Source organism: Canis lupus, chromosome 32, assembly GCF_003254725.2.
Source record: "Canis lupus dingo isolate Sandy chromosome 32, ASM325472v2, whole genome shotgun sequence".
NCBI lineage: Eukaryota > Metazoa > Chordata > Mammalia > Carnivora > Canidae > Canis > Canis lupus.
Genome location: NC_064274.1, coordinates 21535682 through 21562256, shown reverse-complemented (window position 1 = coordinate 21562256; position 26575 = coordinate 21535682). Strand labels below are relative to the sequence as shown.

The following is a 26575-nucleotide window of genomic DNA, read 5'->3' as shown; positions in this document are numbered from 1 at the left end:
GGCTTCATGAAAGTTATAAATTTTGGTTCCTCAAAAGTCATTGTTATAAAAACAAAAGGTAAGCCTCAAACTGGAAGAAAATATTTGCAAAATGTACATGTGACAAAATAATTTTTATCTAGATTATGTATTTGTTAAAATTCATCAAACTGCATAATCTCAATATGTGCCTTCTATATCATGTTAATTTTACCTGAATTAAACTGTAATGTTCACAATAGTCAAAATATGGAAAGAGCTCAGATGTCCATTGACAAATGAATGGATAAAGATGTAGTATGGGCACACAAACATACACAGAATAGTACTCAGCTATCAAAAAGAATGAAATCTTGCCATTTGGAATAATGTGGGTGGAAGTAGAGGGTAATAAGCTAAGCAAAATAAGTCAGAGAAAGAGAAATATCATATGATTTCACTCATATGTGGAATTTAAGAAACAAAACAGTTGAACATAGGGGAAGGGAAGGAAAAATAAAATAAGGTGAAAGAGAGGGAGGCAAACCATAAGAGACTCTTGGCTCTAGGAAACAAGCTGAGTGTTGTTGGAGGGAAAGTGGGTGGGGGATCAGGTAACTGGGTGATGGGCATAAAAGAGGGCACTTGATATAATGAGCACTGGGTGTGACATGCAACTGATGAATCACTGAAATCTACCCCTGGAATTAATATGTTATATATTAACTATCTAAATTGAATATAAATTTAAAATTTCATTTAAAAGCTGTAAAAAATATTGTGAAGTGTGCCTTTTCAGAAAGGTATGTGAAGAAAAGGAGAAGAAACAACAGAGGTTGAACTAAATAGGTAACTGTAAATAGTTGTTTCTTTACCTTTTGAATTGCTAAGGGATTCTCACTGGAAGTTTTGAAGCACTCCTTGATTTTTCTACAGGGCTCTGAAATGATATTGCAGAAAAATATATTTAGATCAAACTGAAAAAATTTCTACCACATGACACATATGTCAGTTGCTAAAATAAATGAAAGTATATCTGTATTTCAAATAAAGTCAACTCAGGGATCTGTTTACAAATATTGGAAATTTTGCAGGTAGATTTATACTACAATAACATAATAAAAATATATTTACATTTATAAAACGAATTCAATGCCCAGGAAGATGATATAAAGAAAGACTGGAAGAGCTTTCCTGATCTGAATAAACTAATTTTTTAAAGTACATTTTTCAGTATAAGACATATTTTTCTCTGTTTCCTGTCCATATAACTGTCACTTTCCCTAATTAAAGAGATTATATGTGTGCTGTTTTCCCTGTGTCCAGAAAGAGATGCATGTTGAGTTATAATTACATTTTTTATTTTATTTATTTCATCAGTCTCTCAACTCTACATATTTCATAAACTCATCTAACAAAATCACCCTAAAACAATTTAAATATTTGCTTAATTCCCCTTTGCATTAATTTAAAGATATATTCTCTATAAGCAGTGCAATCTTTTTTTTTTTTTTTACTGAAGCCACAGTTAACACAATTTCTTAAAAGATAAAAAGAGTTTGTGCATTTCCCAATAGTAACTGAATTCATTAGTTCTAGATGAAAAAAGAAAAATATTGTAAAGTTATCTCTCTCCAGAAGAGAGCAGGAAGGAAATAGGGAAAACAAAATTATGGATGGTGAGTCTTTTAAGCTAGTGTTCAGTTGTGGGAAACAGAAGCCACTCGATTTTAAGCAAAACTGTAAATTAGACAGGGAAGTGAGTGTTTGCAGTATCACTCCAAGGGCCGGAGCAGTGAGCTCTGGTGCTGACCCTCACAAATCACTTCAAGAACAGCACCTTGCACCTCACCTATCCAGGGGAGCACAGACTTTATCACAATCAGGGGGGAGGAGAGGCAGGATGCTACTGACACCTCAGTTGCTGTCATAACCATCTGTGAGGCTAAACATGAGGCACTGGGTTACTGCTGCAATCTGAAAGCCAGCATATCTGCTGAATTTGCCATCTGACTCCCATAAAACTGCAGAACACTGGGATATTGTAGCAGGAAAACCCCATGTCTTCAGTCATGCTTGAGATCAGACAGCAACCAAAAAGATGACCTTAGCCCCCCTTCTGAAATATAAACCTTACTAGATGGCAGCACCTAACTCCCATCAGGTGGCTCTTGCAAATATAATCATTAAGTTTCTGGGGTTTATGGTGTAAGAAGGAACACCAGAAAGAAGGTGGAAAATGTGGGCTTTGATTCTTTATTGCTACTGGGTAAGGAGGAAGAAGTCTTGAATGGATGAAATGAGTTAACAAGCGTGAGGACCTTAGAATGTAATCACATAGTAAGTTCTCTCTACTAATGATCCCTCTTGTTATCTTTTGAAAGAGAATATATCTTACCACACTGTACCAAAACAATTTTCATGTGCCCTGAAAATTTCAGTGATGGGACAAGAGAAAGAGAACAAGATACAGTTTCCGCCATCCAGAATTCCTTCTATTTTACCAAGCCCTTTAGATGTGGCCATACTACGCTTTTTAAGATATATTAATGTAAGATATACAACATAATGATTTGATATATGCATATATTACAAAATGATTATCACAGTTAAGCGTAGTTAACCAGCCCCTCAACAAAATCACCAATTTTTTTCTTGTGATGAAAAATTTTAAATCTACTTTAGTAACTTCCAAATATACAATACTGTTAACTATAGTCATCATGCTTTGCTGCTGAATAATCCTTTTTTGAGTCAATTCAATAAACATTAGTTAATAGTTAACTAAAGACCAAACACTGTGCTGGGACCTGGGGAGACACCAAGAATACCAGAGACACAGAAGGCAGTAACACTGGGCCATGACCTTCAGGACCTGGCCGGCCAGTGGGAGAAGGGGGAAGCATACAAGTCCATCCCTACTGCATTTCCCTGACTCACATTTTGTCGCAGTAGTTTCCCTCTCAATGTTGACTAAACATTCATTTTTAGTACCTCTCAGATACTTTTGTCAGGATTAGAGACTGACACACCAAATATGTCTTGGACATAATAAAGACAATAATAATGTTCAGTAACATTATTGAACTACTGAAATGAGATTAAATGAGTGAAAAATTTTTATCATGAATAACCTGTTTCATAGTGAGAACATTTCCTGATTTTTAAATAAAATCACTGCAGCTGTATTAACAATCATAGAGACTATCCTCCTCTCCCCCGTCACCCCTGATAGTTCGCAGGAAGCCTCAGGAAAGATGTCATTAGTTGCAAGGGACTCACCAGAATGAGGCCGTGGGGGCACCTTGACATTGTTTAGGGCTGCTGAGACTCCTCTGGCAGGGCTCTCCGGGGCTGCAGTGCTGGGTGGGTTACTGCATTTGGCAAATGGTGTCTCATCCTTCTCTAAGTGGTTGAACTGGCCAACACCCCACAATGTTCCCAGTGCATTCTCATCATCATTCACGGTACAGATGGGAATGTTATTCAAACCTAGGTAAGGATAACAGAACAACCACATTAGGTTTTCGGCAGATTTTCTTTGAATGATCAGCCAGTTCCCAACCAGATATCATTAAGTGTCCCTAAGATGTCAGACTACAAATTGTATGGACCAGTGCTGGGTGGATATTCTTTGAAGGTCAGTGTAGCAAGTTATTTTTGGCCCCGCAATACATGTTCCCTCAAAATGTTCTGCCATCTGGTTGGCCTTGAGAACCAGGCTCACATCTTTGATCTTGGTGTGAGAGTCAAGTGCAATAGATCTGTCTCTATCCCAGATGGACTTCTCATTTCCCAAGTCTTGATGGTCAAGGAATTGTTAGCCCTCCCCACGAATATCACATTCAGGTGTTTGAAAACATCCAAAGTGTCTCAGTACAACAAGGCTTCTGAAAAGACATACCCTGGCTCTGTTTTTGTCCTGGCAGAAGTTATAAACAGCCACAGGAGCTAGGAATGGGAGGCAGGATGAAGTAGAATGTGAGGAAGGAAAGGAAGGAAAATACGGTACAAAGGAACCACCTTCCTCATGTCCAAGCCTTCTAGGTCCTTCACTCTCCTGTAACGGTTATTTGCTTTTGGCTCATATATTGAATTATAGGCAGATCCTCTTTTTTTTGTTTGTTTGTTTGTTTTTGGTTTTTTTGTTTGTTTGTTTTTTAGATCCTCTTTTTGGTGTCAATGCCATGTCATGACATATTGGACAGCTTAGGAAATGAAGGTGTAAGGGGCTTTGCTCAATGTTAAACAATAAATTATGAGAGAGAGGAATAAGTGGTTGCTTTGTTTCCAAGAAATTGCATAGGAAGCTTCCGAATAGCATTTTTCATGCTTGCCCATTCTTCTAAATTTCCTTCTAGGCCCATCAGTCTACCCCTTCTTATCTATCTGCTCAAATTATACCAAAAAGGTCTTTGCTTAAAACCCTGTCTGAAATGTATCCCATCACACTCTGTCCCTTTATGTTTTTTTAATTCTTCCAGTAGCATTTATCACCTATTATATCTGTTTGCACATGGCTGGGCTGAGCTGCCCTAGAATGTAATCTTCATGAAAGCATGTATTTCATCTGTTTTGTTTGCCAGTCTATCGCCAGAGTCTAGAATAGTGCCTAGACACAAAGTAGATGTTCTACGATTATTTATCAAATGAATGAATGACACAGCCAAATATAAAGCTTTTATTTAGTCTGATACTTAGAACTTTACTGATAGTAACTGATTCCCAATAGAATGAGAATAAAATTTTTGAAGGTAGCATCACGTCTTACCATTTTATCTTAAACACTTGAGATAATGAATGACCCAGGTGCATAGTGAAAAATTGCCTACCAAATGAAATAAAATATTAACATAGAAACAAATCAATAGAGAAATTCCTATTTTCTCTACCTTCTTTAATTAAAAATGGTAATAAGTAATATGAAAGAATTTAGATTCTAGAACTCCATAAGAAATGTATAAAGTGCAATGGCATTAAAGTGGCTTCAGAGTCAAATGGGACAATATTAAATGATTTAAAGCTAGTCAGGGAAATGTAAAAACCAGCCCAGCAGTGAAGGAGATTGAGGACAATATCAGTAGGAATTTCATCAACTTCCTTGAATATACAGGAAAATTAGGTAATGGTGTCTTGGGCTCAGGAAGGACTGGCTCCTCTTATGGGGCATGACCATCTGTTGAGGTTATGATTTGGAAGGACTCACCTTTCAGAGAGTGCCAGGTGAAGGTTCAAATCTCACATTCCTGCCTAATATTCTGATTGATATACAAACCCAGTTTAATGAGAAAGTAACGACTTTTTTCCTGAGATGATTGTTTTGTTGATGGTGTGCTTTAACATCGGGAAGGTTCCAAATAAAAGATAGACATGACAAAATAATAAAAAGGGACACCTGGATGGCTCAGTGGTTTAGTGCCTGCCTTTGGCCCAGGGTGTGATCCTGGAGTCCCGGGATCGAGTCCCACATTGGGCTCCCCGTGTGGAACCTGCTTCTCCCTCTGCCTGTGTCTCTGCCTCTGTGTGTGTGTGTGTGTCTCTCTCATGAATAAATAAATAAAATCTTTAAAAAAATAAAAAGAAAAGAAGAAAAATACACACTATTCTTATTCATGAGTTAAGTTTAGTAAAAACCATTGCATATGTGTATATTATATTTAAGCAGGAAAATATAAGAATATAATTAAGTTGGTAAACAGTAAAGAAATGTTTTAAATAATGTATTTTTCTATATTTATAAGTTTAACTTATTTAATTTACAGGAGTTATTTGTACCTTGATGAGAATTCACGTGATAAGGATGTGAAATATTTTAAAAGAACCAAGTCTAGGGATCCCTGGGTGGCGCAGCGGTTTAGCGGCTGCCTTTGGCCCAGGGCGCGATCCTGGAGACCCGGGATCAAATCCCACGTCGGGCTCCCGGTGCATGGAGCCTGCTTCTCCCTCTGCCTGTGTCTCTGCCTCTCTCTCTCTCTGTGTGTGTGTGTGACTATCATAAATAAAAATTTAAAAAAATAAAAAAAATAAAAGAACCAAGTCTATTTAATGAGTAATTTACATTTAAACTTTTAAAGGTATTTTTTAATAAGTGTGTAAATGGGACTAAATATTAATCAAAGACCTCCTTGAAGTGATTGTTAAAATTTTCTAATTTATAAGTAAAATAATAAAATGTATAAGTTGAATTTTATTTTATTTTATTTTATTTTTTTTTAATTTTTTTTAATTTTTTTTTTTTTTATAAGTTGAATTTTAAATGTTAAAACAAAAACGTTTGGGATGGTTATTTTAAAATTGACTTTAAAAATAACAAGTAACTGCAATAATTTTGATTGTGCACAAAACTTCCCATCAAGAATACCGGATTTTTACTGTCAGGATAGCTAGTGTTATTAAAGTATTAGTATTCCATTTCACACTCTCCTCTACAGGCCAAGGATGATCCAGCCTCTGCAGACCAAAGGGGAGTGGAGGTGTAGTCTGTTTTTCCACTACCTTGCTCTTCCACTCTTCCTTCGCCATTCACTGCTTTCAGCTCCTCTGGATTTGGGGTGGAGGATAAAGAAATGCTGAAAGGGATACATACAATCTTACTTGCGTTAATGGTTTTAATTAACCATTGAGGGATCTGTGAAAGCAGATCTGTTAGGCAGAGAAGAAATGCTGGCTCTTTCTCTCATGAAGTATTTTTGTGGGTTCTTTGGAGACTCCTGGCTGAGGAGAACTCTGACACTGTTCACTGTCGTGGAAAAGGTACCTACCAGATAATTACTAACATCTCTTCCATCCCACCTTCACCCCAGGCAAAATGTCCCCAGCCTTTTGCCTGGAGTTGTCCTATTATAGCAGTTAGTCCTCTTGGGCTGGGTCCTTGCAAGACAGTTCTCAACCTGCTTGCTCCTGAGTTTCCACTCTAACCCCCAGGGAACAAGATCCTTTGCCTGGTCATCCATGTGAGAGCAGCTCAATCCCGGTCTGTGCTGCTGACCCAGCAAGCTTTAGCCAGCTCTAGTCAGCTCTTGTCCTGAGATTTTATTTCATTTCATTTTTAAAAGATTTTATTTATTTATTCATGAGAGGCAGAGACACAGGCAGAGGGAGAAGCAGGCTCCATGTAGGGAGCCCAATATGGGACTCGATCCCAGGACTGCGGGATCACGCCCTGAGCCACCCAGGCATCCCCTGTCTTGATATTTTAGAAGACAATCAGACACCATTCTCTGTGTCCTCCATAAACATAGAAAATATAGAACAAGTTCACTCCAGGAATAGTCTCCCCATAATCCACTGCAGAAAGAGTGTGGGGCAGACCACGAACAGCACAGGCACGGAGCTAGCTATTTAGTGAGATCTGTCTCCTCTCTAGGACATTCTCCACAAAGGATTCCCAGCAAAGCTCTGCAGGTACAGGTGAAGGCTGTACTGCCCCTCATGGAGGAGAGGGAAGGACACAGCACCCCAATGACTCTTCAAAGAAATCTTCACTCTGTTTCCTTTCTATGAACTTTTTTACTCCTCTCTAAAGCAAAAGAGCCTAGAGATAGGCTAACATTGCAAGACTAGTTTTTAAGTTTCCTCTTAGCAAGTCATGTGTAGATGATCTCAAAATTTGGCTTTAGCTAAAGTTCTGAAAAGCCTTAGTTAATCCCATGACAAAATATAATCTTTTTGCCATGCAGTAGTGATATTCAACTTTCTTTGGCTACTGTGCCCTTTGTTCAAACACATTTTACTCTATCTTTACCTCTTGCCCAGATCTCTAGGACCCCTCAGAATACAGCCTAAAAACTTCTGCCAAGCAAATGTAAGATTTTATGTCTATAAATTTAAACTTTCCCTATTCTATGTAATAGAAGAGGTTGTAGAGATCACTAGTTTGTGAATTAAATGGTGGGCAGCCTGGGGGGCTCAACGGTTTAGCACCGCCTTCATCCCAGGGCCTGATCCTGGAGACCGGGGATCAAGTCCCATGTCAGGCTCCCTGCATGGAGCCTGCTTGTGTCTCTGCCTCTGTCTCTCTCTCTCTCTCTGTCTCTCATGAATAAATAGATAAAATCCTTAAAAAAAAGAATTAAATGGAAAATTTTTATCTTCTATATATGCACTATTCCTTCTTTTTAAAAAATCATCTTTCTCCATTTTCAGAGATGATGTTTTCTATCCCAACATCTCTACTCTTTCTTTTCAGACCGTGTCAGAGTTAATCCTGTGTTTTTCAGAGTTCTGTTGGGATTTCTTTGCTTTCTTGGGCAATAACATTACTGTTTTAACGAATATGCTCTTACTTTTCAAATCTACTTTACAGCCTCAATCAGTCCTTAGGCTCCAAGTCCTTATAGCCATTTCTCTACTTGGTCAGTTACTCCTGAATGTTCCATTGGCACATCAATGTTTGATGTGTTTGTCTGAAATGAAGGTTTTAGTCTTACCTCCTACAAATGCTCTTCTGCTAATATGCTCAAGACTAATAGTTGGTCGACTATCCACCCAGTCAACGAACCAAACCAACAAAAAAATTAGTAGCGATTCTAGACTTCTTATTCCATCCTTAAGTCCAAGAAATCCTCAAGTCCTGCTAATTGTTTCTTCTTAATGTTTATCATGTATCTCTCTGTCAAAACCTCTGTGAAATGCATTCTTGACATTCCTCCAGTGGCTTCCCTAGCTCTGTATTGCATCTGAACTTTCAGCATACTTCTATCATTGCACATAACACAGTGCATCATAATTTTTTTCTGGTATTACTATCTCCTTCAACTACATTGTGAGCAGAAACTGGCTTATGTTGTATTGCTGGCAAAGTGCACATATGTATCACAAACAGATTTTTGACATTTCTTAGACTGAATAAACTTACTGATGACTTAATTTTTTAAGGATTTATCTATGAAAATAACATTATGTCTCACAGACTAAAACATTTGATGTTGGTAAAATGGACCGTAAGAATTATCTCTGGGGTAAAACTAAGGAAACTAGTTGTAGTGTCCTTGTGCTGAGTGTGGGTTCAAAGCACATAGCTGTTAACTCAAAGCAGTTTGCTGCTCTTCTCTTCCTCCTATAATTCCAGTTACTAGGCTTTCTAGAATTAGCAGGGATAACCTTGAAAGATTTCTAAAGAAAATTTTCTATTTAATTGAACATATATTTATATGTGGACACATTACTATAAGCAAGACTTTGTGGTAGGCATTATAGGGGATTTGAAGACATAACAGTCCCTTGCCTGCCAATAGTTTTATTGTATTATAGGTACAAGATAATTCAAGGCAGAATGTGAATTAACATATACAAGAGTTATATATCAAGTACTTCCAAGTATTTGAAAGTCAGAAAAATTACACTCATTTTGGTAGTATTTGCCTTCATAGAGAAAAACGTTCTAATTAAATGCAATGTTTTTCTCATGTGGATTTTGAAAAATCCCGTCATCAGATTTTGCCAAGACAATAGGTTCTAAGTCATCTATGACTTCTTTGTTGTAATATCTATTTGCTTTCTCTTGGCCTTTTTTTTTTTTCCTGATCTTCTTTAGAAATTTGTCTTTGATAGCCACCCAGCCATTCTCACTGAATCTTGTTTTATCTCATAACGCTCTGATGGCTTTCTCTGTGCTGCTCATCTGGGCTTTTCTCTTGCTCTAAACCCCAAAGTTTAATCTTCACTTCTCTGCTCTGCTGTCTTCCCTGGCCCATCCTTCATCCCTCTCACATGGATGACTGATTCAGCCTTTTAACTTATCTCCCAAGCTCTACTTAGGTCCCTGTTTCTCTTCCACTTTCTACAATATAGCTAGAATGAATTTTTTTTAAATGAAATCACTTACTCAAGGACTCACAACTAGATAGCTGAAGTAGAATATGAACTCTCTTTAAAATCTATCAGAAGATCTAAATTTTATCGGGATATAATTTAAGCTTCCTTCTTTCCTTCCACAAGAATTATCTAGTACCTCCCATGTGGCAGCCACTCGAGGAAACAGAAGTAAGTGGTGAGCAAAACAGACACATGTGTTTTCTTTCTTTCTTTTTTTTTTCACATGTGTTTTCAAGGAGTTCACAAATTAGTGGAAGATATTTGATAATAATCAAATAAAAATATTTGGTCATAAACTGCAATAACTGCTGTAGTAGATGTGGAGATGCATCTACCCAAACCATGCCTTCAGGCCCAACACGTTCCATCTGCCCACTTGACAGCTGTGTCAGCTACTGACAGCTCATGCTGAGTCCTTCTCTCTCTAGGAACTGCTCTCAGCTGAAGACAGCTCTCATACACGATGGAAACTTGACCAATGAGTGATTGATGGGGATTATAAAGGCCTGACCCCCTTGCTTCAAGCTGAGACCCTTCTACAGAGCTGTCCATGGCCCTTTATAGAGCTGATTGAGACCTCTTTTGTCTGTATCACAGTTTAACCTCTGCCCAATCCTGCTTCCCTGGCTTCCTATACATGTTGTTCCTAAGAGCATTCTCCAGTAAACATCTTTCACACAAAACTCCAATCCAGAGTCTATTTACAGAGAACCTGATCTAAGACAATTCCTCTGATAAAGTACTATGAGAATATGCCATAAGGAAATTTAATTTAGATTGAGCATGTGGAGCCTAGAATGTCTCCTTTAAGTTACACTTAACCAAAACCTGAAAAATGAGAAACAGCAAATAATGAGAGAGTTTTGTAGCAAGAGGAAATAGTATGAGTGAAAATCCAGAGCTGGAAAAGGTCTTATTATGTGTTCAAAGAACTTAGGCAAGTCCAGTGTGGCATATGTATAATGAAGATGGGTAGGTGGGTGGGTAATGATAGTAGATGAATCATAGGAAGCAGAGGCCACATCATAGGGAGCATTTTAGTCTGGTCAAGATAGATGTTATCCTAAGTGCATGGGAAGGTTTTGAAGGGTTTTGAGTACGACATTTAAGCAGTTAATTTGCATTTTAATATAATCTTTCTTGTTCTGTGGAGAGTGGATTGGATGAGGGCAGGGGTGGAAATAGAGCAGTTAGGAGGCTACAAATTGCAAATGTAGTAGTCAGACCAAGAGATAATAATGGCCTAGAATGGAGCTGTAATGGTGGCCATGGAGAGAAGTGACTTAATTTGAAAAATATTTAGGAGAAAAGGTGACAAGATCAAGGGAAGTATTGCAAGAGGAAAGCAAGGAAAGGAAGGAGCTCAAGAAGGGCCCAAAATGTATAATTACCATTTACTAATTAAGGTAGACTAGTTGGAGAAACACACTTTTGAAGAGAGATCAAGAGTTCAGTTTCAAAGAGCAACATTCAAGGTGCCCATGAAGCATCCAGCACCTCACATATAGGTCAAGTAGGCAGTTGATTATGGAGGTCTCAATCTTAGAAGAGAAGTCTGAGTCTAAGATACACATTTGAAAGTACTTGGCCTATAGACAGTATTTGAAACATGTGAATGAGCCAATTGGACTAGGGTCATGGGATAAATTAAAGAGAAAATGGCCAAGGACTGGGCTTGAGGGACTCCAACATTTACTACAGAGTATTCAGGAAAAAAAAATGTCTGGGAAGAAGTCAGAGAAAGAGGGGGGGAATTAGGAGTATATGATGCTACAGAAACTAAATTTTAAAATGTGAAAGAATGAAAGGGAGGGAAGACATGAGGGAAACATGGAGGAAAGGAGAGATGGAGGGAGGGAGGAAGGGAAAGAAGGAAAAAGGAAAGGGAGAAAGAAGAGAAAGAAAGGGGGGGAAGGGGAAAAAAGGCTAGAGGGTAAAATACATGCTTCTCCAGGGCTAATATTTAGCGGCCATGCAATTTGTTAAAATATTGAAATATTTTTATACCAATTGGTCAGTTGCTGTGAGCTCTCTGGCACCTCTCCAGGCCCGTTTTCTAACAGTCAAGAAATCTCAGGGTTAATGCCTGGCATAGAGGATGCCTGCAGGCTCTGCTCTAATTCCAAGGCTGGTATCAGGTCTCAATGGTCAATACCTATGCTTCACCATTAGTTACATATTTTGAACAGCATCCCTGTCTTTACTCACCAGAATTATCAAGTAGCCCAAATGTAGGGAAAGAGAGACATTCTAGGACCTTAAGTCACCTTACCTTTTATGTGGCAGACCCTCCTGGGATGAGGGGTGTGCCGGACTAGAAAACAGCCTCCATTTCTAGCCATAATATGGCTGCCTTTGCTCTCAAATGGGACAGCAGACATGGGGGATTTGAGGCTCATGTTCCTGGGGTGCTGGTTTGCCCCTCTCCACTGTTGCTGCAAAAGGTCTTCAGGTTCTACCCTGTTAACCTCACTTCCAGAGGTGCTTAGACCCTGAAATCACAGAGCAACAATCATTCTTGACATTTCCTTATATGTCAAACATTTCTTCTTCTTTGTTTGCTCTAAATTGTTTCTCCTGTCAAAGCAATATAAGGCTATTTTACTTTCAGACCAAATTTTTGTAACCATTGAAATAAATACAGGCATACGTGGAACAGAAGAATTTTTCCCCAGAAAGTTCAAAACATTAAAATATCTAAGGTCACTTTCTTAACTTACCAACATAAAAATGCATAACATGGTAAAAAAAATACATAACATGGTTATTAATTTTGATACAGTAAATGAAGATGAGAGCTTTAAAATATAATACCCACAAATATGATTTACATTAATGCACCTTTCATATTATGATATGATACATAAACATATTGAAAGTCTGATTTAAACTTAGGCTTTTGGAAATAAGATAAATGAATAACTCAGGACAAAGTTGTACAGAATAACTAGGAACACCTTGATTGCTTCCATTTGTAAGCAATTATGAATAAACACTCATGTGTAGGTTTCTGTGCAGACATGATTTCAACTCCTTTGGGTAAACACCTAGGAGTGCAATTGCTGGATCATATGATAAAAGTATACAAAGTGTAGCTTTATAAGAAACTTCCAACCTGCATTCAAAAGTGGCTGTACTGTTTTGCCACCATTTCCCACTGGTAATGAAAAAACATGGAGGAACATTAAGTGTATATTGCTAAGTAGCCAATATGAAAAGCCTACATCCTGTATGATTCCAACTATATGACATTTTGGAAGAAGCAAAACTATGAAGATAGTAAAAACATCAGTGGTTGCCAGGAGTTCCAGAGGGGAAATAGGGGAGTCATGGATAGGTGGAGCACAGGGGATTTTCAGGGCAGTGACTCTAGCCTATAGTATACTGCTCTAAACTAATTGCAGATACATGACATTATGCATTTGTTGATACAGAACTGTACAACACACAGTGGATGCTGATGTAAACTATGGACTTCAGTTGATAGTAATGTATGATATTGGTGTATCAATCATAACAAGTAACCACACTAATGCAAGATGTGAATAATATGGGAGACTGGGTAGGTAGGATATAAGGAACTCCCTATGCTTTCTGCTCAATTTCTCTGTAAACTTAAGAACTATGCTAAAATATAAAGCCTATTAATTGAAAAAGAAGGAACTACCTCAAATCTAAAGAAAAGTAAAACTATTTTAGTTACTATTAATAATGGCCCACATCTTTCTCTTACACCTAGTGCCTATATTGATTTTAACATTCTTTGACTGATAATTCATTTCTCATTTATTTTAATGGATATCATTCCACAGTTCATGAATTAGCTTAGAATAATATTTTTCTATTAAGATTTCTCTTTATTATAAGTATTGATTTTGGATTATGACTTTTTAAGACTTATAAACTCAAAAGAAATGAATCATTCTTATGAAAGATTTGTTTCCCCATAGACAATAAAAATATGAAGAGAACATATTATTTAAATAAAGAATTCACAGGAGGCCAGAAAAGAATTTGTTTAAACAAATATTATCTTTATTAGATAATCAGAAATCTCATTTACTTTATAATGAAATGACTAAAGATTTTCTTAAACCAATATTAGAGAAACCCATCAATGCAAAACTGGCCAATGTATATCACAGATGGATTCTGTAAACTAAATCAGTTATAATAACTTCTACAAATGTGCTGTGGTTATTTACTAGAGCCCAGATACAGTTTTGTAAAATAATATGTATATTTAAAAAAAAAACCAAACAAACAAAAGATACGAAAGAAAACAAAATACACACACACTTGTTTTCACTATTTTAGCTTACTAGGTATTTGCTGGAGCAGTATAATATGGAGCAGTAGTTCTCAACCTATTTTCCCCACCATGGTGCACATGACAGGCGATGTTCACAAGAAAAGACATGTCCCCAATGCACATTCAGATTTTAAAGAATGCATTCCACACTTGTGGAGAAGCAAAGTTCTAAATACATTTTCAATCACTGCAACTATGGTGTGTCAATAACTGATGCTCAGAAGAGCTTTATAAACAGGTTTTAACTCCAATCTTTCCAAAGATGCCAGGCAGGCACATGGCATTGCAGCTAATGCCTAGAGACAGTATTAGAAAACCTACCATTCTTTATATTTAATTCCTTTTAAAAGCTAAACAACTTGCAAACATGAATATTTTGGCTATTATTAGTAAATATGTTTGGTCTTGCCTCACTGCCTGTGTTTCAAAAATCTTGGTGGAGCCCTCCTGACTTAGAAGTTATGCCCAAAAGATCTGCTGAAAGTAGCCAAGTGAAAGTAGCCAGGTTCTATTTATAATTCTATTTTGCTTGTGATGCCAGCATTCTACTTTCGCTATGAAGAAGAGAAAAGCCTGTATAGTGGTAACTGAGGGAAAATCTAATTAAAATTACCATTGCCATCCAGAGAATTGTGAAAGTGCTTCTGAGAGCAGAATTTCCTTTCCTACAGCCCACTGAATTGAACTATATATTAGCAAATCACTAAATTCTATTTAGACTGCATGACACAAAATCCTCAAAATCTGTGTTTTAGAAGCATTATTAATCATCTAGTCCTGACTCTGGTCATTATTACTTTTGAAATATGCAAATCTGTATTAAATATTAATAATCTTAGTCCAAAACAACACTTAATGTTTAAAACAGGAGAACACAGTATCTGATCAACAAACAGCTGAAAGTTACTATGAATTACTAGAGATGTAAAGATTACCACTTAGGTGATGAATGCTGAACCATTTTACATTTGAAGATCACCTAACCTAAAATGCATCCCACTCAGATTGTCATTCATGGCTCTGCCTAATTGAGGCTTTCTCCAAAAGGCTTCCTTACCCTTCTCGAAAGTAGCTCCTAACCATCCTCTCAGGCTCCATCACTCTCTATCCCTTACCCTCCGTACACTGTCTCCATAGCATGTGTCATTCCCCGTCATTTTTTTTACATTTCTGTGTTTATTTTGTGTTCTCCATAGGATATCATAATCAAGCAAACAATGGTCTGGTTCCCTCTGTATTCCCAGTACCTGTCCCATAGTGTATGCTCAGTATTTGTTACGTGAAGTTAAATGTTTTTGACAGAATAAACGTCTTTATTCCACTAATTAGCTTACTTTATTTGTATGATCTCCTCAAAGATAGGTAGTTTACTTTAAAAGATAATACAAAAAAAATAAAATAAAAGATAATACACCATCACCTCAAAACAGATTTATTTGGCCTTCACATAATCACATCTTGAAAAGAAGATGAACCGTGGTCCATTAACTAAATCATATCTAAACTTATTGAAAATTATTTTATTGATGCATTTAAAATTATACCTGAGGACAGTTTTCAAAGAAGGTAATCTGGTTGACAGGAACTCAAAGTTGCTGATACCCTCCAAGCCTCATATTGGGGCTATACTGATGTGTCATTGATTTCCTTAATTCTTTGCACTGGAGCTGGGAATTTTCAATTGGCAGAGACAGCCTAATGTCTAATGCTTCCAAAAGAATATCACTACCTCCCTCTAATTTCTCCCACTGTTGCTCCAAGGAGCCCACGGGGCTCCCTGGTTGTTAAGCTACACTACATAGCTTAGCAACGTGGTAACATTCCTTAGGGAAATCTGAGTTCCAGAACCTCTCCACCTGCCATTCTTCTCAGAACTTCACTTAACTCCCAGCTTGACAAAACTTCATGGCAGCAGTGACTCCTCTCAGTGTCAGACATATAAAAGTGTTGAACCGAATGTGAGAGAAAGAGGAGAAAGAGAAAAGAAAGAACAATTTTAGTCATACTCATACTTTTCCCCATAATTCTGTTTGAAGAACACATACCATGCAGATGTAATCAAGTGTAATCAAACTGAGCTCACTCGAAGCCTATGGGAAGAAAGTGTGGATGATTTTATTTTATTTTATTTTATTTTATTTTATTTTATTTTATTTTATTTTATTTTATTTTATGTATTTTTTTTATTGGAGTTCGATTTGGTGACAGGCACCGAGGGGGGCACTTGATGGGATGACCACTGAGTGTGGATGATTTTAGAGATAACCCAGTCATCCTGCTCGGTGGTCAGGATGTCCATGGTGATGCGTATTCAATAGCCTTGAAAAAAAATTGAAATGTTAATTAAAAGCCATAAAAAGACATTAGGTAATACAGTAAAAGTCATAAAATTTCCTGTGAAAAGGGAAGGTGGAATCATACATAGCAATTCCATATATGTGCATGTACACACACACACACATACACATTACATACATGTTGCTTCCAACTATCAGGATTAGATATCCTGGGACTTCCTAATATTTTTCTTTTAAGACCAAATGTGATTTTTAATTTCTGAATCACAGTCTCTGAAATCAATGTAGACGGTTTCTAAAGGGCAAATACTAATTTGAAGCAATGCAAGGATAGAGATTAATTTAGTCTGTTTTCTTGATTGGCTCCAAAAATTAAAAGCTAAACATCTCCTCATGCCTATAACACGTTCAGGACTTATGCCATGCTATTTTACTGTATTTTATGGAGGATTTAAAGGATTTTCTAAGGCAATTTTGACATTCTGAGATTTTCATTCTACACTTTGTATCAGTTAGGCATTTGCTTTACACAACTAGTCACAGAGACTTATTTCTCCCTCACATGAGAGTCCAATAGTCGAAGGTTGGTATGGAAGCTCTATGGTATCATTATGGGCCTAGGCTTGTTCCACATTTTAGATTCATCTTCCTTAACATGTGGCTTCTCCTCCTTGATGTTATCTCTTATCCAAGATGGTTCCTGAAGTTCCAGTCACCCAAATGGCTGCTGTATTTCCAGACATCAAATGCATAATTCAGGCCAAAACAAAAAGAAAGGTGGGTAAGAGCAGACAAGGACACATGATAGCGATGTACTTCCTCCATAAAAGCCTTTCATGAGTCTCAGACAATAATCTAGATGCACTGATCACTTCTAGCTATAAGGGGGAGATAGAAAATGTAGCTTCTTCACAGGACACATTGCCACTGATTTCTAAGATAGGAACTCAGTTCCTAACAAAAGAAGGAGACAAAGTATATTGGGTTGTAATCTCTACCAGATCCTACATTCATACCTAACCCCTTTCATTCATGTAGGTGTCTACATTTTGTGTGGTGGCACCTTTCATTAGAGAGGTTCAAGGATCCATCAGAGGGAGACATACCCCTGGCTACGTAACTATAGGCCTGTTATATTCCCTTTATGAAGAACTGGGACCTTTCTTGTCTCATTACTGGAAAAAATGATACAACTGGTTTGTTTGGGCACAATTTGCAGTAATTCTGTCAGAACGAAGGGACAAGAGGTTGCTCTGCTGCCCTGCTCAGGGCACACATATATCTTTGTTGCCTTGGTAACAGACAGACTACCAGTCTAAGATACTCTATTATTTTCAGCAAAGATAGAAAATAGATGGAGAGATTTCTTGGAATATGTGCATGAATTTTTGAATGGTGATTAGTTATTTTAAAAACACTGTTTGGGGTGCCTGGGTGACTCAGTGTGTTAAGTGTCCAACTCTTGATTTGGGCTCAAGTCCTGATCTCAGGGTCATCGGATTGAGCCCCATGTTGGGTTCCACACTCAGTACAGAGTCTGCTTGTCCCTCTCCCTCTGCCCCTCCCCTCAGCAAATGAATAAATAAAACAAAATCTTCAAAACAAAACAAAACACTCTCTGTGGTAATCATAAGCAGGCAACTCCCAGGTTGTTCATTGTCCACAGACATTTTGAATATTGCTATGGACTGAATTGTGTACCCCTAAATTCATATGCTGAAGCCCTAACCCCAATGTGACTATATTTGGAGATAGGACCTTTAAGGAAGTAAGTAAGGCTAAATGAGGACATAAGTGTGAGTCCAAATCTGATAGGACTGATGTCTTTATAACAAGAGGAAGAGACACCAGAATTCTCTTTCTCTCCATACACACATAGAAGAAAGGCCATGTTAGGACACAGCAAGGAGGTGTCTGTCTACTAGCCAGGAAGAGAGGCTTTACCAGAAACCAACTTTGCTAGAAACTTGACCTTGGACTTCTAGCCTCCAGAATTGTGAAAAAAAAATGAATTTCTGTTGTTTAAGCCACCCTATCTGTAGTATTCTGTTACGGCAGCCCTAGCAGATTAATACAAGTATGAATATGCAGAACACTCTGTTAGGTCCATTTTCTCCATATATAAGCAATGTAGCCACATCTTGGAGCTGTGAAATTCTTGGACCTTTTCATTTTTATCTTCATTTTGCATTTTCTATAAAAATGCCACCAGTGTCTGCTTAACACATAAGATAGTAATGTAAATAATTTATGAAAAACAAAAATGCTAATTTAAAATAATACAAGAATAAAAACTGATCTCATCTGGTGTCTTGCCTACCCTATACTTTGTTCTGTCAATTTAGGAAACACATGAGTCAGCCCTAAATTTGCAACAAGTATCTGCAATCACAGAAAATAGTACTTTGTGATTACCAGAGCATAACAAAAGTACTGATGGTAAGTGTAGTAGAAAGATTCTAAATTAGCCTCCATATTTCCTCCCCACTAGTGTACATACCCTGTATAATCCCCTTCCCTTGATTGTGGGCACAACTGTGAATATGATGAATGTCACTCCTGTGATTAGGTTACATTCTATGGCAAAGATGAAGAGATTTTGCAGATATAATTAAAATCCCTCATCAGAATTGCTATAAGCTCATCAAAAGGAGATTGTTTAGGGGTGGGTCTGACCTAATCTTTAAAAGAAGATTTAGGCCTTCCCTAAGATCAGACAAGCTTCCCAGCTAACCTTAAACAAGCAAGCCATCATGAGTTCTACAGCTAGAAGGAAATGAATCTGCCAACAACTCCGAGAACCTGGGAGAGGACCCTAAGCTGCAGAGAAGATCCCAGACTCAGCTGGTGCATTGACTGCTGCCTTTTGAGACCCTGTTCTGAAGACCCAGCTAAAGATAAGCCGTAGCTATACTCCTGACACATGGAAACTGTGAGGTAACAACCTTGTGTTGTTTAAAGTTTCTGGGTTCGTGGTAATTTACTAGGCAGCAGTAGAAAATTAATACAATAAAACTAATTTATGAAGACTATTCATGGTCATACTCAAATATAAAAACAATATCTGTTTCAAGTAGCGGGTTGTGATCTCTTCAAGTGAGGCAGATTGTGAAGATGGTTCACAGGATCCAATCATAAAATATATCCATGTCTTCACAGGAATGTGTTATAGTTATGGGCTGCATGTGTGTCCTAGGGAAGCAAGCCCAGCAGGTTGAAATTCAGTTGGCCTACCCTGACTGGGTGTACTGATTGTTATGAGCTATGTCCCTTCCAATTGGTTGGTATCCATGCCACCCTAGTTGTTTGATATTTTGGATAGCATCTCTCATTATAGGACAATCTCTGTCTTCTCAATTTTGACAGATTGTCTAAAATTGCCCAAGCAAACCTGTTTCATGGGAGAAGTGATTATTGCCTAAACTTGACATTTAAAATGCCTCAGGTGGGAGCTCATCAGGAGAGCTCTGATGGCATAGTGAGAAGACGAGTTAGGCCAGTGCAGCACTTCCAAGTGCTTTCCAAGGTTCATAACAATTCCAAGACCTATGACAATATCTGTCACAATTCCAGGACTTTTCAGTTTCAACACACTACTAATAATATTAGTAATGCCAGCAGGAAGGCTCATTTTCTTAAGTCTTGTCTGATAGAAAAGAACCTTTAGCAGAAAGCTCCTCCTTCTCAGTATTAGCTCAGCTCATTGCTGTCCCTCCATCACTCTCAACTTTTATTCTCACTGTAGCGGAGGCCTCTGTGTTGCTGCATTTTACTTTTGCTCTTACTTTTCAGCTAAGAATGTTTTTATTTTAATAAATGTCCCACTCCACATGCTGCATATCATTCATTCTTTCCAGACTCTTCTCTGAAAATCTGTGTGCCAGACATTGTGCAAGATGCTGGGTGCACAGTTGTGAAAAACAACAAAAAAATCCCTGATGGCTCCTTTCTTCATAAAGCTCAAACACAGACTCAAACACATAAACCTATATAGTCTCCCAGCTTGTCCATCAAATACTAACTGTCCTAAATGCGTGTCCATAGAGGAATTTTTCCATCCAGGTCAGTTCTGGGGAAGATGGTAGAGGAGGAGCATCCTAAGTTCTCCTTGTCACATAGATAACTCCTAGATAATACCCACATAAAGGTGAACAACCCAGAAAACAACCTGAAGGGTGAAGAGATTTTCCACAGCTTAAATGTAGAAAAGAGGCCACAATGAAGAGGGTGGAAAGGGCAGGGACATGGTCAGCAGCCAAACTGACCATCAAGACTGTCCATGGGAGGGAGGGACACCATGGGTGAGGAGAAGGGAGAGAAGCAGGCCCTACAGTAGGCACCCCAGGCATGGGGGACCCACACAGGGAAGATAAATCCTCATAATATTTGGTTTTGAAAACCACAAGGGTTTAATTTCCCAAGTTTTTATAATCAGTGGAGCTTCACATCTGGAACTTTAAAATTCAGCAGGCTTAGCCAGAGGTCTATAGGAAACTGAGCCCCTATCCTTAAAGAGACAGCACAACAAACATCCCTGCTGAGATACAGCATTGAAGCAACAGTTTGAAAGACAACTGGGGTATAAGGGAGGGAGATTTGTTTACTAATCTCAAAAAGTGTTCTGGAAGGGTAGGGATCTTTGGGAGACTTCTCCAAGAACAAAAGAACTGGTAAACACCATTTCCCTCTGCCCCACCTACCAGTCCAGATACAAAGACACCTGCAGGAATCAGTGCAGGGCAAACACTCTCCACCTAATGTACTAATAGTGTGTCCCCTCCACCCCCACTCCCAAATTATCCTGCAGACCCAATGATCCAACCTGGTCTGGGTAGGAGTTCTCCAAAGCAGCTACAAGTCCCCTCCAACATCAGACCAGCACAATCCTTGCTAACACCATGCACCCCACCTCTGGTTCTCCTATGGACTCCCCAGCATGTACCCACTTTGGGTCTACCCAAAGTGGTACCACAAGCATGGCACTGTGCAAAGCAGCCCTGATGAGGCCCAACACTACTCCAAAATGACTTGCTCTGGAGAAAGGGGGAAGATAACCATACACATCAGTCTGACTGTGGTCCCAGCAGTGGGCTGGGGGCAGACATCTGGTCTGACTCCAAGCTTCTCAGGGGACAACACAAGGAAAAGTACCCTGCATTTTTTGTTACTGCATCTCTAGTAAACACCTTGTCTGACCCAACTCAAGCATAAGATGGCCCCAGATTGGCCCATTAATAGAACCAAACCCTGCCAACAATAGGCAAAGAAAGTCATTGCAGGCAACTGGTCTAAAGGCAAATGTGGGTCAGCCACAATAGTAGGGTGCACACAATACACACAGGAAACACCCTTGAAAAGCTGAGTTCTAATAACTTAAGAGCACATTGCATTGAAAGGCACTACAGGATTTCTTCATAAGGCTACTATTTAGTAGGAGATATTGCCGACTTTCCTAAAATATAGAAATAGACACACAGAGTTTGACAAAATTAGGAGAGGACTATGTTCCAGGTGAAAGAACAGGACAAAAAATCACAGCAAAAAAGCTAAATGAAATGGAGATAAGTGATATGTCTGATAAAGAATTTAAAGTAAATAATAAAGATGCTCACTGGACTTGAGAAAAGAGTGGAGGACCTCAGTGAGACCCTTAGCAAAGAGATAGAAAGCAAAAAAGAACCATTCAGGGATGAAGAGCTCAATAACTGATATTAAAAATACATTAGAGGAAGGGGTATCTATGTGGCTCAGTTGGTTAAGCGTCTGACACTTTTGGCTCAAGTCATGATATCGAGGTTGTGAAATTAAGCCCTGTGCCAGGCTCCATGCTCTGTACTCAGTGAAGAGTCTGCTTGAGTTTCTCTCTCCCTCTTCCTGCGCTCTCTCTAAAAATAATAAATAAATAATAAATAATAAATAAATCTTTTTAAAAAAATACACTAGAGGAAATAAATAGACTATAAGAAGTAAAATGGATTAGTGACCTAGAGGACAGAGCACCCAAATACATAAAGCTGCTAATAACAAACACAAAGGAGGGGCACCTGGGTGGCTCAGATGGTTGAGCATCTGACTCCTGGTTTCAGCTCAAATCATAATCTCAGGGTTGTGAGATGGAGACCTGCATCCAGTTCTGCACTCAACAGGGAGTCTGCTTGGAATTCTCTCCCCATTTGTCCCTTCCCCTGCTTGCATGCTCTCTCTCACTTTCTCTCTCTCAAATTAATTAATTTAAAAAAATTTTAAAAACATAAAAGAAGTAATCAATAGTAATATAATAACAGTAGGGGCCTTTAACATCCCACTTACATCAATAGATAGATCATCCAAACAGAAATCAACAAGGAAATAGTGGCTCTGAATGACACATTGTACCATGGATTTAGCAGATATATTCAGAAAACTCCATCCTAAAACAGCAGAATACATATTCTTCTCAAGTGCATATGGAACATTCTCCAGATTAGATCACATGTTAGGCCACAAACCAAGTCTCAAAAAATTCAAAAAGACTGAAGTCATGCTATATGCATCTCTTCCAACCACAACAGTTTAAAACTAGAAATCAGCCATAAGAAAAAATCTGGAAGGAACACAAATATATGGAGGTTAAAAAACATGCTACTAAATAATGAATGGGTCAACCAAAAAATTAAAGAGGAAGCAAAAAATACACAAACGAAAATGAAAACCCAACAGTCCAAAATGAGATGCAGCAAAGGCTGTTCTAAGAGGGAAGTTTACAGTAACATAGGCTTACTTCAAGAAGCAAGAAAATTTTCAAATAAACAACTTGACCCTACGTCTAAAGAAGCTAGAAAAATAAGAACAAAAAAACCGCAAAACCAGTAGAAGGGGGGAAATGATAAAGATTAGAGCAGAAATAAATGAAATAGAAACTAAAAAACAAAAAACAAAAAAAACACTAGAACAGATCAGTGAAACTAGGAGTTGGTTCCTTCATAAGATCACCAAAATTGATAAAACTTTAGAAAAACATTAAGAAAAGAGAGAAGGGAGAAGAGAGGACTCAAATAATGAGAAATGAAAGATGACAAATAACAACTGACACCACAGAAATACAAAGGCTTATAAGAGGATTTTATAAAATATTTTATGCCAACAAATGGAACCAACTAAAAGAAATGAATAAATTTCTAGAAACATATAAACTATCAAAACTGAATCAGGAAGGGCAGCCCAGGTGGCTCAGCGGTTTAGTGCTGCCTTCAGCCCAGGGCATGATCCTGGAGACCTGGGATCGAGTCCCATGTCGGGCTCCCTGAATGGATCCTGCTTCTCTGTCTGCCTGTGTCTCTGCCTCTCTTTCTCTCTGTGTCTCTCATGAATGAATAAATAAATAAAATCTTTAAAAAAAAGACTGAATCAGGAAGAAAAAGAAAATTTGAACAGACTAATTGCTAACAATGAAATTGAATCAGTAATCAAAAAGTTCCCAACAAACAAAAGTCTAGGATCAGATGGCTTCACAAGTAAATTCTACCAAGCATTTAAAAAAGAGTTAATGTCTACTATTTTCAAACTCTCCCAAAAAAATACAAGAATAAGGATAAACAAAACTGGAGTAATCAAAATTCCAGATTTCAACATATACTACAAAGCTATAGTAATCAAAACAGTATGGTACTGGCACAAAAACAGACACATTAATCAACAGAACAGAATAGAAACCCAGAAAGGAACTCATGAATAATCTTTGATGAAGGAGAACAGAATATCCAATGGGAAAAAACAGTCTCTTAAAAAAATAGTGTTGGGAAAACCAGGTAGCAATATAAAAAAAGAATGAAACTGGACCACTGTCTTAGACCATACATAAAAATAAATTCAAAATGGATTTAGGACCTAAATGTAAGACCTGAAAACCATGAAAATCCTAAAAGGGAGAACAGGTGGTAATTTCGCTAACACTGGCCATGATAACATTTTTCTAGATATGTCTCCCGAGACAAGGGAAATAAAAGCAGAAATAAACTATTGGGACTACATCAAGATAAAAAAGATTCTGCACAGCAAAAAACACCATCAAAACTAAAGTACATCCTACTGAATGTGAGAATATATTTGCAAGTTACATATCTGATAAAGGGTTAGAATCCAAAATATATAAAGAACTTATACAACTCAACTCATAAAAACCCAAATAATCCAATTTAAAAATGAGCAGAAGACATGAGCAGACATTTCTCTAAAGAGGACATACAGGTGGCCAACATGAAAAGATGCTCAGCATCACTTATCATCAGGGAAATGCAAATCAAAACCACAATGATATATCATCTCACACCTGTGAGAATGGCTAAAGTAAAAAACACAAGAAACAAGTGTTGGTAAGGATGCAGAAAAAAAGGAACCCTCATACACTGCTGGTAGGAATGCAAACTAGTATGGCCCCTCTGGAAGACAGTGTGGAGGCCCCTCAAAAAGTTAAAAATTGAATTACCACGTGATCCAGTAAATCCCCTACCTAAAGAATACAAAAACACTAATTCTAAAAGATAGATGCACCTCTATGTTTATTGCAGCATTGTTTACAATAGTCAAGTTATGAAAACATTGAAAACAATGAACCTTGGTTCATTGATAGATGAATGGATAAAGAAGTGATATATATACCACATGTATGTTGTACATGGATAAATGTAGAGACTATAATCCTAAGTGAATGAACAACAACATGGATGAATGTAGAGGCTATAATCCTAAGTGAAATAAGTCAGAGAAAGTCAAATACCATATGATTTCACTATGTGTGGAATTCAAGAAACAAAACAAATGAAGAAAGCAAAAAAGAGAAAGAAATAGATTCTTAACTATAGAGAACACCAGAGGTCACCTCTCTGGTGGTCACCAGAGGGCAGGTGGATGGGGGGTAGGGGTGGGGGGGAGATGGGTAAAATAGGTGAAGGGGATTAAGAGTATCATTATCATGATGAGCACTGTGTAATATACAGAATTGTTGAATCACTATATTGTACACCTGAAACTAATATAGCACTGTATAATAACTATAATGGAGTTAAAGCTCACAAAAAGACTGTCCATCAAATATTAATTGTCCAAAATGCAGCGTGGTTTCTTACATTGTTGGATTCTTGAGCACAATAAAAGGCCTAGAATGTATCCTCTTTGGGGATTACCCCACTCTTGGTTTTTCCCTCATATGCTTCACTGTCTCCTAGATACTTCCACTTTGATGTCTCAAAGGCACCAGAAAAGATAGCTCCTATTCAGTCAAATAATAACATAGTAATAACAGGTATGACATGCTTGTTTTCAAATCAGACTCAGTGTTGTATTGAGTACTTTATATGGATTATCTCACTTAATTTTTACAACTCTTTGAAGTAGATATTATTCTTATTAGATCTTGTTATTCTCATTTCATATAGAATATAAACTGAGACTTGGAGATATTAAATAATGTTCTCAGGACCATATGGTCATGCTATCAGGGTCTAACCCAACTGTTTGAGGCAAGACTTGTGTGTAATCATACCTGCCTAACACAGTTAATGATTACCTCTAAACTATTTAAAGCCCTGTGCACTATGATTAACTGTGAAATGTGATACAGACACTTAGAAATGCATCCTAACATTCTAATTCTATTCTAAAGGTTTTCACATATAATATCTTTAAAGAAGCTCTTTGCACCAGGCTTAAACACTTGACATGTGGCTAGTCCACAATGAGATATGCTCTAAGTATAAAATATACATATGGAATCATGAAGGTTTGTCATTATAAATAAAATAATTAATAATTTTTAGCATTCATTATACTTTTAAATGATAACATTTCGAATAGATCAGCTTCAATAAAATGTTATTAATTTCACTCATTTCTATTTTTTTTAATGTGGCTACCAGAAAATTTAAAATTACATGCGTAGTTCACACTATAGTTCTATTGGACGGTATTGTCTAGAAGACCAGGTATTGTGCCTTTTTTACCTTACCTCAGTTCCAAAAACATTCTGCTTCTTACATGAATTCTCTTTGGCAGGTACTGACCCTTAATATTTCAAAATTGAACACGAACAGATAGTTCTCTTTACTGATATCAGACTTCAAGCTGATCTTAGGAGTATAAAGAGATGATTTGGTAACTGTTACCATAGGCCTTTATGATGCTGCAGGCTTGCTAATGGCTTTCTCAATTTTCTAGG

The 26575-nt window shown here is 37.6% G+C and overlaps 1 protein-coding gene across 4 annotated transcripts in view; it reads right to left on the bottom strand.

Annotated features, from left to right (window-relative positions):
• The window catches only part of C32H4orf17 (chromosome 32 C4orf17 homolog), a 48486-nt gene extending 32587 nt beyond the window's left edge, over positions 1-15899 (bottom strand). For all 4 annotated transcript variants that reach the window (XM_025423507.3, XM_025423492.3, XM_025423500.3 and 1 more), the window contains exons 1-4: positions 15631-15899; positions 12047-12266; positions 3241-3450; positions 834-898 (exon numbers count right to left, since the gene is read on the bottom strand). In XM_025423507.3, the coding sequence (XP_025279292.3) occupies positions 834-898; positions 3241-3450; positions 12047-12173 (402 nt within the window). In that variant the 5' untranslated portion in view covers positions 12174-12266; positions 15631-15899. The remainder of the gene's footprint in view (positions 1-833; positions 899-3240; positions 3451-12046; positions 12267-15630) is intronic.
• Between the last annotated feature and the right edge of the window lie 10676 nt (positions 15900-26575).